We start from the raw sequence: 12260 nt of genomic DNA, 5'->3' as shown, positions 1-12260 counted from the left end.
CAACTTTTAGTAATAGGTTAGGTCCACAATCTGTTCTTTTGTAGTCTAAGGTCCCTCACCCCATCCCCTCTCCATCCACGTTGTCCTGAGCTTGATCTCCGCTGGCTCTAAATCCCCAACCCTTGACCAGTTGCTCTCCTTCCTGCACTCAGCTCCTCCGCCAGAGACACATCGATTGACTCTGCAATTTGAGCTACGTACTCTTTGTACTGCTCTATCAACTGTAACGTGCGATCGTATGCCTTTGTCACCCATTCTCTTACTTCATTGTCGATGATTGCAGCGATCTTGCTACTGTACGACTTCGTCATCTCAAATGTGTCATCTCTTTGAGGAAATGAGAGAAGACCTACTTTATCGCTGAAACCATAGATTGCCACTTGAGCATAGGTCATCTTGGTCACCTTTCTCCAAGTCGTTTTGGGCTCCTGTTGAAATCTTTCCCAACAAAACCTAATTCCAAAGCAAAATCAGATTCATGAGAATTGAAAGATCCAAAATCAGATTCACCTAGAATGCTGTTCGGATGGTCAGCAGCTGAAGGTAATAGAGTATATAAGTGACAGATCAGAGAAGAACCAAGCCGCTAAAATTTCTCTGGAGAGGTAATGTTGATATAGCTAGTTATCTATGTGTTGTGGTGTGTGTGTGTGCCGTGTATGTGTGTGACTGTGTGCATGGGTTGTGTATGTGCATGGGTTGAAGCTGTGTGTGTGCGGTGTGAAGCTCAAAAAATGAAGCTGCCGTGGTTGACATTTGAAGGTTAAGAGAATGCAGCTGTCCAAGGATACTCAGGTTCAGCTTGAGAAGATCAAGTAAGCTAAGTGGTCGGATTCGAATGGTGACAGAAAATAGAATTTTTTGGCTAATGTTTTTTTGGCTAATGTTTGATTGGTCTTCACAGAATGTTTTTGTAAATGAAAGGAACAAACCTGGTGAATTCTCAAACCAGAGAAATTCTCAATTGTTATTTTTAATAAACTAGAGAAATTCTCAATTGATATTTCAATAAAAAACCAGAGAAATTCTCAGATTTTTCCAGAATTTCTCTGGTTCTGGTAAGTTGCCATTGTTATCTCTTCTAATGTTGCTTACATATTACAATGTGGAATTTTTTCAGTTGAATTCAGTTGAACATTGTTCAACAGAGAAACACTTTCGATTGAAAAATTCAACTGAAAAAAAGCGAAGAACAGATTTGGGTAAGTTGCAGAAATTTTTCCAGATATTACAAACCAGAGAAATTCTCAATTGTTATTTTTAATAAACCAGAGAAATTCTCAATTGTTATTTTTAATAAACCAAAGAAATTCTCAATTGATATTTCAATAACAAACCAGAGAAATACTCAGATTTTTTCAGAATTTCTCTAGTTCTGGTAAGTTGCCATTGTTATCCCATTCTAATGTTGCTTACATATTGTAATGTGGAATTTTTCCAGTTGAATTCAGTTGAACAATGTTGCTTACCTAATAAATCACAATGATTTGGATGTGAATGAGAAGAAAAGTAGAGAAACTCATCCAGAGAAATTTGGTCCAGAGAAATTTCTCTAGACCAAATTTCTTTGGGCCAATTTTCTCTTGACTGAAATTTCTCTGGACTGAAATTTCTCTGGATCAAGGTTGAGGGACCTTAGACATTATGAAAATATTGTTAAGGGACCTTAGCATTATGAAAATATTTAGTGTCCTTTATGCTATAAAATCATAATACCAGGGACCTTACAAAAAAACCCCTCATTGAAACATAAGAAAATAATGTGGACTAAATGAAACATAAGTAGATGAAAATGGTATTTTGGTCTTCTTACCTCAAATAGGACCTAATGGAATAGTCAAAAAGAATATGGGTTGGATAGAATAAAACTCTTAGAAAAAGGATTTATCAAAAAAGCACCCATGTCATTTAGTCAAGTAGTTAATAATATTTGATTATTTTGATTTTTTGTATTAATATTTTTTTCAACAATTTCAAAAAAGGAGCGGTGCATATGACCAAGGTGAGCCAAGAAGAAGCCCACAAAGCCCAATTGTTTATCTCAGTTTAGATGACTAACCAGAGAAAATTCAATCCCTTCATAATTTTTGCACAAAATTTTCATAAAATTTTATGATTTTTATTGGTCATTTCATTTCAGACTAAAACATTTCATAATTTTAAAAATGTCAATGTGATGTTATTATAGATTGAATTTTCAATATATATTTTTTATATTTAGGAATCACTTTTCAATTTTAACTATTCTAAGGGGCCGTTTGGTAGAACTTAAAAGTAGTTTAAATAAGCTTATAGATTATTTTAAGTTGTTTTGGTGTGTTTGGTAAAACTTAAAATCACTTTTTGTAGCTTAAATTAAGCCAAAAAAAGTGCTTTTTGGCTGAGTGGCTGGAAGGGTGCTTAACTCATCAACTTAAACGGGAAGCTACAAAATTAAGGGGCAAAATTACTTAAATGCCCTTTACTAATTTGAAGTATTACCAAGTTGCCATTATATAAACCACCAAGCATCACTGTTCATCCTCTGAGAGAGAGACAGAGGCGATTTCCGGTGAGAGGCTAACCAGTGCTTTTTCTTTCCCCTTCTCTCTCTCTCTCTCTTTCTCTCTCTCTCTTACGAACCAGTGCTCTCTCTCTTAGCGATCGGAACCCTAGCTTCGCGATTTCTGGCGAGAGGCGAACCAGATCTCTTCTCTCTCTCTCTTTCTCTTAGCGATCGAAATCCTAGCTTTGCGATCGAAACCCTAACCAGATCGATCGACTAGAGTCACGATCGACTCTTTTAGATCTCTGCGTGGAACCCTAGCTTCGCAATTTGAAACCCTAGAATGACGATCGTGATTTGATGATCGACGGTGACGATCTCTTTTTTTTTTGGGGGAGGGGGGAAGTTTTCATTGTTTTTTTTTAATTAAAAAATCATAATAATAGTTAAGCATTTTAAAGAAATAAATTTTATATTAATTGATACTAATTAAAAATTTTAGTGTTAGTTCATGCTAATTAATCCATTAATTCACACTAATAAATTAAAAACTTAAAAATGAAATAATTTTACTAAAAATGAAAAAATGAAATATCACAAAAAAAAAAATGATATAAATTGAAAAAAATGAAAGGATTTGTCAAATGAATAAATGAATTACTAAAAATGAAAAAATGAAATATTACTAAAAATAATTAAAATGAATAATAATAAAGAATAATAATAATAATAATAATAATAATAATAATAATAATAATAATAATAACAATAATTGATGGAAAAATTGATACATCAATATAAATTGATGAATATATGTAAATTGATAAACTAATATAAATTGATACATTAATAATAATAATAATAATAATAATAATAATAATAATAATAATAAATTGGAAAAATTGATACATTAATATAAATTGATAAATTGATGAAACATTGATGAATATATGAAAATAATATGTAATGAAATAACAACATTAATATAAATTAGAACATGAATATTAATTTTAATGAATTAATAAATTAAAAAAAATTAACAAAGAAAGAAGAGAAGAAAAAAAAAATTAAAAAAGAAAAGAACATAAGGTGAGAAAGAAAAGAAAAGAAAATAAAATAAAATGAAAAAGAAAAAGAAAAAGAAAAAAATGTGTTATAAATGAAATCACAAATTTTATATCCTATAAGGGCAAAAATGACAATTATACAACAAAAAGCTATTTTACAGTTTATTTACCAAACACTACTCTGCTGTTTAAATCCATAATCTCACAGCTGCACTAAACAAATTATCAGCTTATGTTCACAGCTGTAAGTTATAATCTATTAAAGTATAATCTATAATCACTTTTCCACAATTCTACTAAACGGGGCCTAAAACCAAATACCGTAATCCTTTCATAGAAAATTAGGACCCATAAGATGGTAGTAAAAAATAATATTGTTAATAACAATTGCCAGCCATTTATTTTACACTTGAAAGAGATTTTTTAATTTGAGAGAATTTGGGAGTTCACGAGGAATTGAGGTCAACAGCTTGTGTAAGGAGTCTATTTTGGATCTTATTTTAATAATTTTAATTATTTATTTATTAGGTTATACTAAGTAGAATATATTTGTAAAAAATTAAATTAATAGGATATAAATAATTTTTTTATCAAATAATATTTGTATTCAATTTCATATTTCAAATCACATTATCATTAATTGTTTTAAATGCAAATACAATTCGATAAAAAAACTTACTATCCGATAAATTTAATTTTTTTATAAGTATATTGTGCCTGTTTGGCAGAATTTAAAAGCAGCTTATTTCAGTTTTCAGCTTAATTTAAGCTATTTTGATGTGTTTGGTTTAGCTTATAGCTTATAGCTTATAGTTTTTTGGAAGTCAGAAATCAGCTTATTCTTTGAGTGGGGCAGGAGATGCTTAATTTATAACTCAGAAATCAGCTTATGTTCATAGTTATAAGCTATAAGCTGTTTAGGCATAAGCTATAAGCACTTTCCCACAGCTCTACCAAACAGGACCATTATATTCGATGTATCATAAAAAATAAATAATTCAAATTATTAAAACAAAAATGTTAGAGGCCCCAAAAATTCTACCAAAAGTTTTACCAAATGTCTTACATGGGTGTGAAACCCACACCCATATGAGACATTTAGTAAAACTTTTGATAAAATATTTAGAATTTCTACCATTATTCTTATTAAAATCAGACTTGAAATGAGCCCATCAATCCCATAAAAGTGACTAATGTGCACCTCACCCACCAGCAATCCTAATTCCGGTTGGTAAGCTCACCACGGGTAGAATTGACACACTAAAATGCAATTTTAACATCTAAATTGAAGGTGCTCTTATATTTAAGAGATGTGTATTATATTCTATTACTTGAATGATTTGTAATTGTTGTTAAAATATGTAGTACTGTATTACTTTTTCCAATAAGGGAAAAAAAAGAAGAAGTAGCAATTAAACGACGACGTTTGGTTGGATGTAACGTCTCTTTAGGTTAAACACTTGAAACCCCCCCTCTCGTAGAACCTTAGGGCTTAGGCTTAAACCCTATCCCTCTCTCTCTCTCTCTCTCTCTGCTCTGCAACAACAAAACCCTACCAATTTCTGGCAAAACCCTCTTCAAATTCCCCATTAACATCCCTCATTTCTCTCTCTACAATCGATTCTACCATGCCTGTCAAGCTCCTCCCTCACCTCCGTCTCCTCAACCCTTCTCTTCCGGTGGCCAGTAGTCTCTCCACCATGAAACCCAACCCACTCAAAACCTCCTCCACTCGGGTTATCCCCATTTTCACTCGAATCTTCCCTCACAAGATCAAGTACCAATCTCTCTCCAGACAACTCTCTCTTCCACTTCTCACCACCCAAAAGTTCGGCCTTCGTCGATTCTCGACCCGCTCGAGCGAGGTTAGGGCTTCAAAAAGCCTTATTGACGACGAAGCTGAGCTCAGTGATTGGGTCAGTGGGTTGAGATCAAACTCGTCTCGTGACGGTGACGGTGATGATATTGGGCGTGGTTCGGGTAGAGGGAGGGGTGGTGATAGGCGTAGGGGTAGGGATGAGAGAGGTGGTGGGAGAGATAGGGCTTCGCCGGCTAAGAGGGGAAGAGGTAGTGATTCGGATGATTATGGAATGTCGAATAGGGGAATGGGTAGGGATTCATTCGGGTCATTTTCGAGGAATTCGAGTGGGAAAGCAAGGTTTGGTACTCAATTGGAGGGAGAGAATGATGGGTTTGGGTCGCAAAGGAGAGAGAATGGTTGGAGAGGGGGGGAAGATTCAACAATAGCTAAGAGAGGTGGGAGAGGTTCTGAATTTGGGTATGGGCGTGGCCGAGGGAGTGCTAATGGTGGGAGAGGTTTGGAATCGGGTTATGGGCAGGAGCGAGGGGGTGGCAATGGTGGGAGAAGAGGTTCAGAATTTGGGTATGGTAGGGAGCGAGGAGGTGGCAATAGTGGGAGAAGAGGTTCAGAATTTGGGTATGGTAGGGACCGAGGGGGTGGCAATGGTGGGAGAGGTTCAGATTTTGTGTATGGGAGGGACCAAGTGGGTGGGCGTGGTAGTCGACGTGGTGGTGTTGGCCGTGGCAGTCGTGGTGGAGGATTAAAGAGAGGTGGGAGAAGTTTGGGAAGAGGCAGTTTTGTGACCTCAGATGAGGAAATTAGCGATGGTAATGAGAGAGGTTCGGAATTGGGGTATGGTTGGAACCGAGGGGGTGGGAGAGGTTCAGATTTGGGGTATGGTCGGGCCAGATTGAGTGGCCATGGTGGTCAGGGTAGAGGTGGTGGCGGAGGATTAAAGAGAAGTGGGAAAAGTTCAGTAAGAGGTGGTTTTGTGACCTCAGATGAGGAAATTGGTGATGATGATGATGATGGTGATGATGATGATGAGGAGGAGGAGGAGGAGGAGGAGGAGGGGTCAAAGGAGGGGTTATGGAAGAGCTTTAAAGATTTGGTCAGCGAGGGAGATAGTGATGAAGATGATGGCGATGCATCTGATGGCATGCTTGAGAATGTGGGATCTTTGTTTACAAACAAGGAAGCTAGTCCACAGGCTGTGCCTAGTTCATCTGGAAGAAATGACTCGTACTTGAGTGAGACAAGGTTTGTTTTAGAACAGTCCAATTATGGATTTTTTTTCTTTTATTGTAGCAATTTGTTTCTGTTAATACTACTATTGGGAATATTGTAAGTTTTTGTCCTAGGATTGAAGGACAAAAGGTTAGAGGAACATGGCTCTAGACATCATAGATTTGCATGGGAAACCTTGGGTACAAGTAATACTTAATATGAAGGATTACGGGAAGTGAGCAAAAAGTGAGTTGCTTATTTGTTCCCCCAATGTATAAATTAAATTAAGGGAAAAATTGCTGCTTGATTTGTTACCTTGGTGGCATTTCATTGCATTACATTACTCGGAAGCTTGCGTAGTAAATGTTAAGTGTAATTAGTAAATCTATGAGTGAGAATGGGATGCTAATGAATTTGATTGGGAAGAAGATTAAAAAAATTTGAAACAACATATTTGATTGAAGCTGAAAAATTTTGGCCTAGAGTGGGTTGGTTCTTTGCTTATAGTGGAAGAAAAAAGTTTGTGAACAAACTAAAGAAGCTGAGAAATAATGCATATCTGAGAAGCTTTAAGACACCATCAGAATGTGATGAGCGAAAAATCATTTAAGGCAGTTAGATTAGGTCATCCAAGACAAAGACCTTTGGTTGCTCTATGTGCAAAAGCAATTGACAATACATGATTGCCTGGGATGTAACAAATATATAGTCCTTAGAACTTGATGACAAAGAAGTTGTGCTCCCAATGTGCTGTAGTTTTGGATTTGAGGCTTTGTTTAGTTGAATTGAGTTGACTTTTCTTCATTCTTTTTTTTTTTTTTTTTTTATATATATATATATATTTTTTATATTTTTATTTTGGGTGAGGAATTGATACTTGTGAATGTTTTCAGGTTTGATCAATGTTCAGTGTCTCCCTTGTCATTAAAGGGAATTAAGGATGCTGGGTATGAGAAGCTGACTGTGGTGCAAGAGGCAACACTTCCTCTTATTCTCAAAGGTTTGTCTCTCTTTAAAACATTTTTTAAATTTCAAAGGTAGGCTTCTAACTAGAAGCTATGATATATATATATATATATATATATATATATTTTGGGAATCACTTTGGAGACTGATGTAATATTTTGGTATTTCTCAACCAACATGTTACTGCTTGCCAATTAACTACTGTAGTAATGAAAACAATTTGTAATTTGTAATTCATTTTTTGTTTAATACAAAATATGACATGAATTTGTATATGGACTTTCAAGCTTTGATTGTTCTATCAAAATAGTTAAAATTGTATCATAGAATTGTGCCATTGACATCATGGAAGGGTTGCCTAGCATGACAGTTTCCACATGTGGATTGGGATTTCACTGGTTTGTTGTTGTCTAGATTCAGTGAGTTCCTTTCTTCTTTTAGCAGCTTTTCACAAAGTGTTTCTCAAAAAGATAGAGCTATGAACATTCACTTCATTTGTGTGATCTTGAACCAATCATGAGTACATGCAAGGGACTTGCATCTTTTTACATTATCCTATTGCATGATTCATGCGCTGTTTCTATGATTTACTTGTGTTTTTTAAATTTCTATACAGTGGCAATGCCTATTATAATCAACTTTGTTTTCTAGGTAAGGATGTTCTGGCTAAGGCAAGAACTGGCACTGGAAAAACTGTAGCATTTTTGGTATAACATTCTATCTTTTTGTGTGTGTTTTTGTACATATTGACTTTTAAATCAAGAAAAGATTGATTGTCTGCCGATACCCCATCTACAATGAGGACTTTCCTCCTCCCCCTCTTATGCTCTCTAATGACTTCCAGCTCCATTTCCAATTGCATCTGCTTTTTTAAAATCATTACAATTTTCTTTGGAGTTGTTTCACTGATCTCTTTTTTGTTTTGTTTTGTTTTTGTTTTTGTTTTTTTTTTCCACTTCAAAATTAAGTTAAAAAAACTAAATAAAGATAATATGCTTTATATCTTGAAAATAGTACATGGAATTCTTCTTTCCTTGAGTGAGTTTGGTTAACCCAATGCACAAGGCTCCTGCTTATAGAATGGTTTGGGAGAGGTAGTAAGTAGGTAGCCTTATTCCCACTTTTTTTTTATTCATTATCTTTCTTCTTCTTCTTTTTTTTTTTCTTCCCCCCCTTTGGAGAGGCTGATACCCATGACTCAAACCCTTGCCACAAGGCTAGGGGCGGATAGCACTTGCCATCACACATGTTGAAGTGTATGAATAAGTAGTCTAACAGCCACGCCTTATGTTATTGTTTCTTAAATTTATCCTTTAATTTAGTTAAGATATTGAAAAGGTTGAATGAAAAAGTGAGTAAGGGAGATATTGTGTTGGTTATTGATTTGGACCGAATTTGTGTGCTAACTTGTCTTGGGGAGGACAAAGAGAAGACAATATCTGAATTGACTTGCTTTGATTTTAATGGACCCTATATAACAGATGTCAAACTTATTAATATTTTTACGTTTCAGCTTCCATCAATTGAAGAAATTGTTAAGTCACCCCCTATTGGTCGTGATCATAAACGACCCCCGATTCTTGTACTTGTAATATGCCCAACTCGAGAGCTTGCTAGTCAGGCTGCTGCAGAGGCTAACACCTTGTTGAAGTATCATCCTTCTATTGGTGTCCAAGTCGTGATAGGAGGTACGAGACTTCCTCAAGAACAGAAACGTTTGCAAGCAAATCCTTGCCAGGTGAGTTTCTTATCATTGCAAGACAATAATTATCATGCATAAGACTTCAATTTATGATTATATGTTTGCCAAATGCCAAATAAGTAAGCACTGTTTGTTGATTTATTTCATCTTTTTGTACTTTGTTGGATGTCACCTCATATTTTTCACTTCCTCGTAAAGATTCTTGTAGCTACACCTGGAAGACTCAAAGATCATATTGAGAATACCGCGGGATTTGCAACTCGGCTCATGGGTGTGAAAGTCCTTGTGCTTGATGAAGCTGATCACTTGTTAGACATGGGATTCCGCAAAGACATTGAAAAGATCATAGCAGCTGTACCAAAACAGCGACAAACGCTTCTGTTTTCTGCTACTGTTCCAGAAGAGGTTCTTATTTTTCACTCTTTGTTTTGTGTTAGTAACGTGTCCTATAATTTTTCCCCCCACTTGAGAAACTAATGCAGAAAAAGAAAGAAAATCTAAAGAGTGGTTTTTGGTGTGAAGGTTCGCCAAATCTGCCATATTGCTTTGAAAAGAGATCATGAGTTTATTGATACAGTTGGAGAGGGTAGTGAGGAGACACACTCACAGGCAAGCTACATGCCATCTATGATTCTCTTTCTTATATATTTCTTGTTACTTATGAATTGTTGGCATCTCAAATCTTAAAAATATTGGAGATTTTCAGGTTAGACAGATGCATCTAGTTTCACCTTTGGACAAGCATTTTTCACTATTGTATGTTCTACTGAAAGAGCATATCTCAAATGATGTTGATTACAAGGTACAGTGTTGTCCAAAAAAGCTCTTCTCTGAAATATATTGACCGCAGTATTCATAAGATGATTTTAGTTGTTTCATGTTTTTGTGAACACATGGTTGAACATTATACATTTCAATTCAAATTTGCTGCTTCATGGTTATGTGTCTATCACATTAGTTCACCATCTTGCTGTCTAATTGTGGTCTGCTTTAAATGTCAATGATTGGTGTTTGTTAGTGTCATCATGATCTCTCTCTCTCTCTCTCTCTCTCTCTCTCTCTCTCTGTGTGCTTACCCGAAATGGTGTTTTTGTAGGTTCTTGTGTTCTGTACAACTGCAATGGTCACAAGACTTGTTGCTGACCTCCTTGGTGAGCTCAATCTGAATGTTCGAGAGATCCATTCTAGAAAGCCACAGGGTTATAGAACTAGGGTCTCTGATGAATTCCGGAAGTCTAAAGGACTTATTCTTGTGACTTCTGATGTTTCTGCACGTGGAGTTGATTATCCAGATGTTACCCTTGTTATTCAGGTAATGTGTTAAAATTTTCTATTCTCCAAGGCTATCTTTGGATCACTGAAATCTAGAGGTGGAATGGTAATCTCATTGCTAGGGATCCAATATGGCAACACCCAGTAATCTAATCCCTAAGATAGTCCCATTTAAGTGTTTGGATAATTCAGGGTGCCTATTCAAATACATTGAAACCTATTAGTCTGGGAAAGTAATTATAACTTGAGTAGGTAATTAAAAATCACTATCCTATTCCAATCTATTCCAAACGGTTTTATCTTGGGGATCCAGAATCACATTCCCATTTCCCCATAAAATTCTTATCATCCTAACTGAGCCTAAAAGGTTGAGTCATGTGCATCTTCATCGTCCTTGAGTAAGCAACCTATTCAGTTGGGCATTTCTGAAACAATACTGAAGTCGGAGGAGAGACTAGTTCTCATTCAAAATTTGACTAAAACCTTTACTTACAAAATATTGGATGTAAATTTTTAATTTTTTTCCCCCCCCGATTGACATTGGTTGAAGAATCCATATATTTGCAATTGCAGCTGGGATTGCCATCTGATAGAGAGCAGTACATACATCGGCTTGGTAGAACCGGCCGGAAAGGCAAAGAAGGGCAGGGCATATTGTTATTGGCACCCTGGGAGGAATTCTTTTTGTCCAACATTAAGGAATTGCCGATCACGAAAGCCGCGGTACCTTTGGTTGATCCAGAGACAAGGAAAAAGGTCAGCACAAATGAAACTTACAATTCTGTTATCTTCATCTTCTAGTTTTGTTTTGTTTTTCTTCTTCCTGACCTGTCCGACGTAGTAGTAGCTAGTCCTGATGCATTTGCCATGATTTTATTTTTCCTTCTGTTTTCGGATAATTTAGCCATATATTTTGTCCAAATTCTTGTTCTTGATGCGAATTCTCTAGGGTTCTTTGTGAATTCAAACTAACTTGAATCGAACAGGTGGAAAAATCGCTATCCCATGTAGAGATGAAAAACAAAGAAGCAGCATACCAGGCATGGCTTGGCTACTACAATTCCAACAAGAACGTAGGGCGGGACAAGTACAAACTTGTGGAGCTTGCAAATGATTTCAGCCGGAGCATGGGGCTCGACAACCCTCCAGCAATTCCCAAGCTTATCCTTGGCAAAATGGGCCTAAAAAACATTCCTGGTTTGCGTACTAAATAGATTTGCAATTCTTTTGGTTACTTCCAAAATTCTCATTTGTGTTGATGTTCATAGACCATGAAATGGAAAGTTATTGCATTTTCTTTGATCTTTTTCTTTGTGACCAAACAGTGATTGTAGGTAGATCAAAAGGGGAGGGCATTAATCTTGTTATCAAAATTTTGGCCCCCTCTTTATTGTTTGTATTTAATATCTATCACCTTGTAGAGAAAATTGAGGTGTATCTTACATTGATAGAAATGGAAAAGGTGATTAGTTCACAAGTGAGTGGAAGGGAGTTTCATCTTGCTAATGGCTTTTTGGAAAAAGAAAATTCTGAAAATATAACCCCAAGAAAATTCTAAACAGAAGAGAAACGTGATAACATTTGTTTTTTGGGGTTACAGTTTTTGTCTATAAATTTAAAATTGAAACACAGTCAAAAGAGGCAAAATGAGAACTTGGAAAATAAACTACGACAATGTATTATTTGTTATTGTTCTGTTATCTGTTTACAAATAAACTTTTTGGAAAAAGAAAATTCTGA

General features: G+C 35.7%; 1 protein-coding gene across 1 annotated transcript; it reads left to right on the top strand.

Moving 5' to 3' along the window:
* Window positions 1-5035: 5035 nt before the first annotated feature.
* LOC114308854 (DEAD-box ATP-dependent RNA helicase 31) lies at window positions 5036-11997 on the top strand. Its single transcript, XM_028254539.2, has 10 exons — window positions 5036-6613; window positions 7474-7580; window positions 8198-8253; window positions 9060-9284; window positions 9447-9653; window positions 9771-9857; window positions 9955-10050; window positions 10345-10560; window positions 11094-11276; window positions 11507-11997. The coding sequence occupies exons 1-10, from the start codon at window positions 5181-5183 to the stop codon at window positions 11732-11734; spliced, it is 2838 nt and encodes a 945-aa protein (XP_028110340.2). The 5' UTR covers window positions 5036-5180; the 3' UTR covers window positions 11735-11997.
* Window positions 11998-12260: the final 263 nt, after the last annotated feature.

The sequence above is a fragment of the Camellia sinensis genome, chromosome 5 (genome assembly GCF_055761805.1).
Source record: "Camellia sinensis isolate YWXY chromosome 5, ASM5576180v1, whole genome shotgun sequence".
In the NCBI taxonomy this organism is placed as follows: Eukaryota; Viridiplantae; Streptophyta; class Magnoliopsida; order Ericales; family Theaceae; genus Camellia; species Camellia sinensis.
Note: the sequence above shows the minus strand (reverse complement) of the source record. Positions and strands in the feature narration are given on the sequence as shown.

Bases quoted from the DNA above. Each gene is read 5' to 3' on its own strand.
- LOC114308854 (XM_028254539.2), top strand. From the start codon at position 5,181: ATGCCTGTCAAGCTCCTCCCTCACCTCCGTCTCCTCAACCCTTCTCTT. The intron at 8,254-9,059 runs GTATAACATTCT...TTTACGTTTCAG, and splicing joins GAAAAACTGTAGCATTTTTG to CTTCCATCAATTGAAGAAAT. The intron at 10,561-11,093 runs GTAATGTGTTAA...TTGCAATTGCAG, and splicing joins ATGTTACCCTTGTTATTCAG to CTGGGATTGCCATCTGATAG.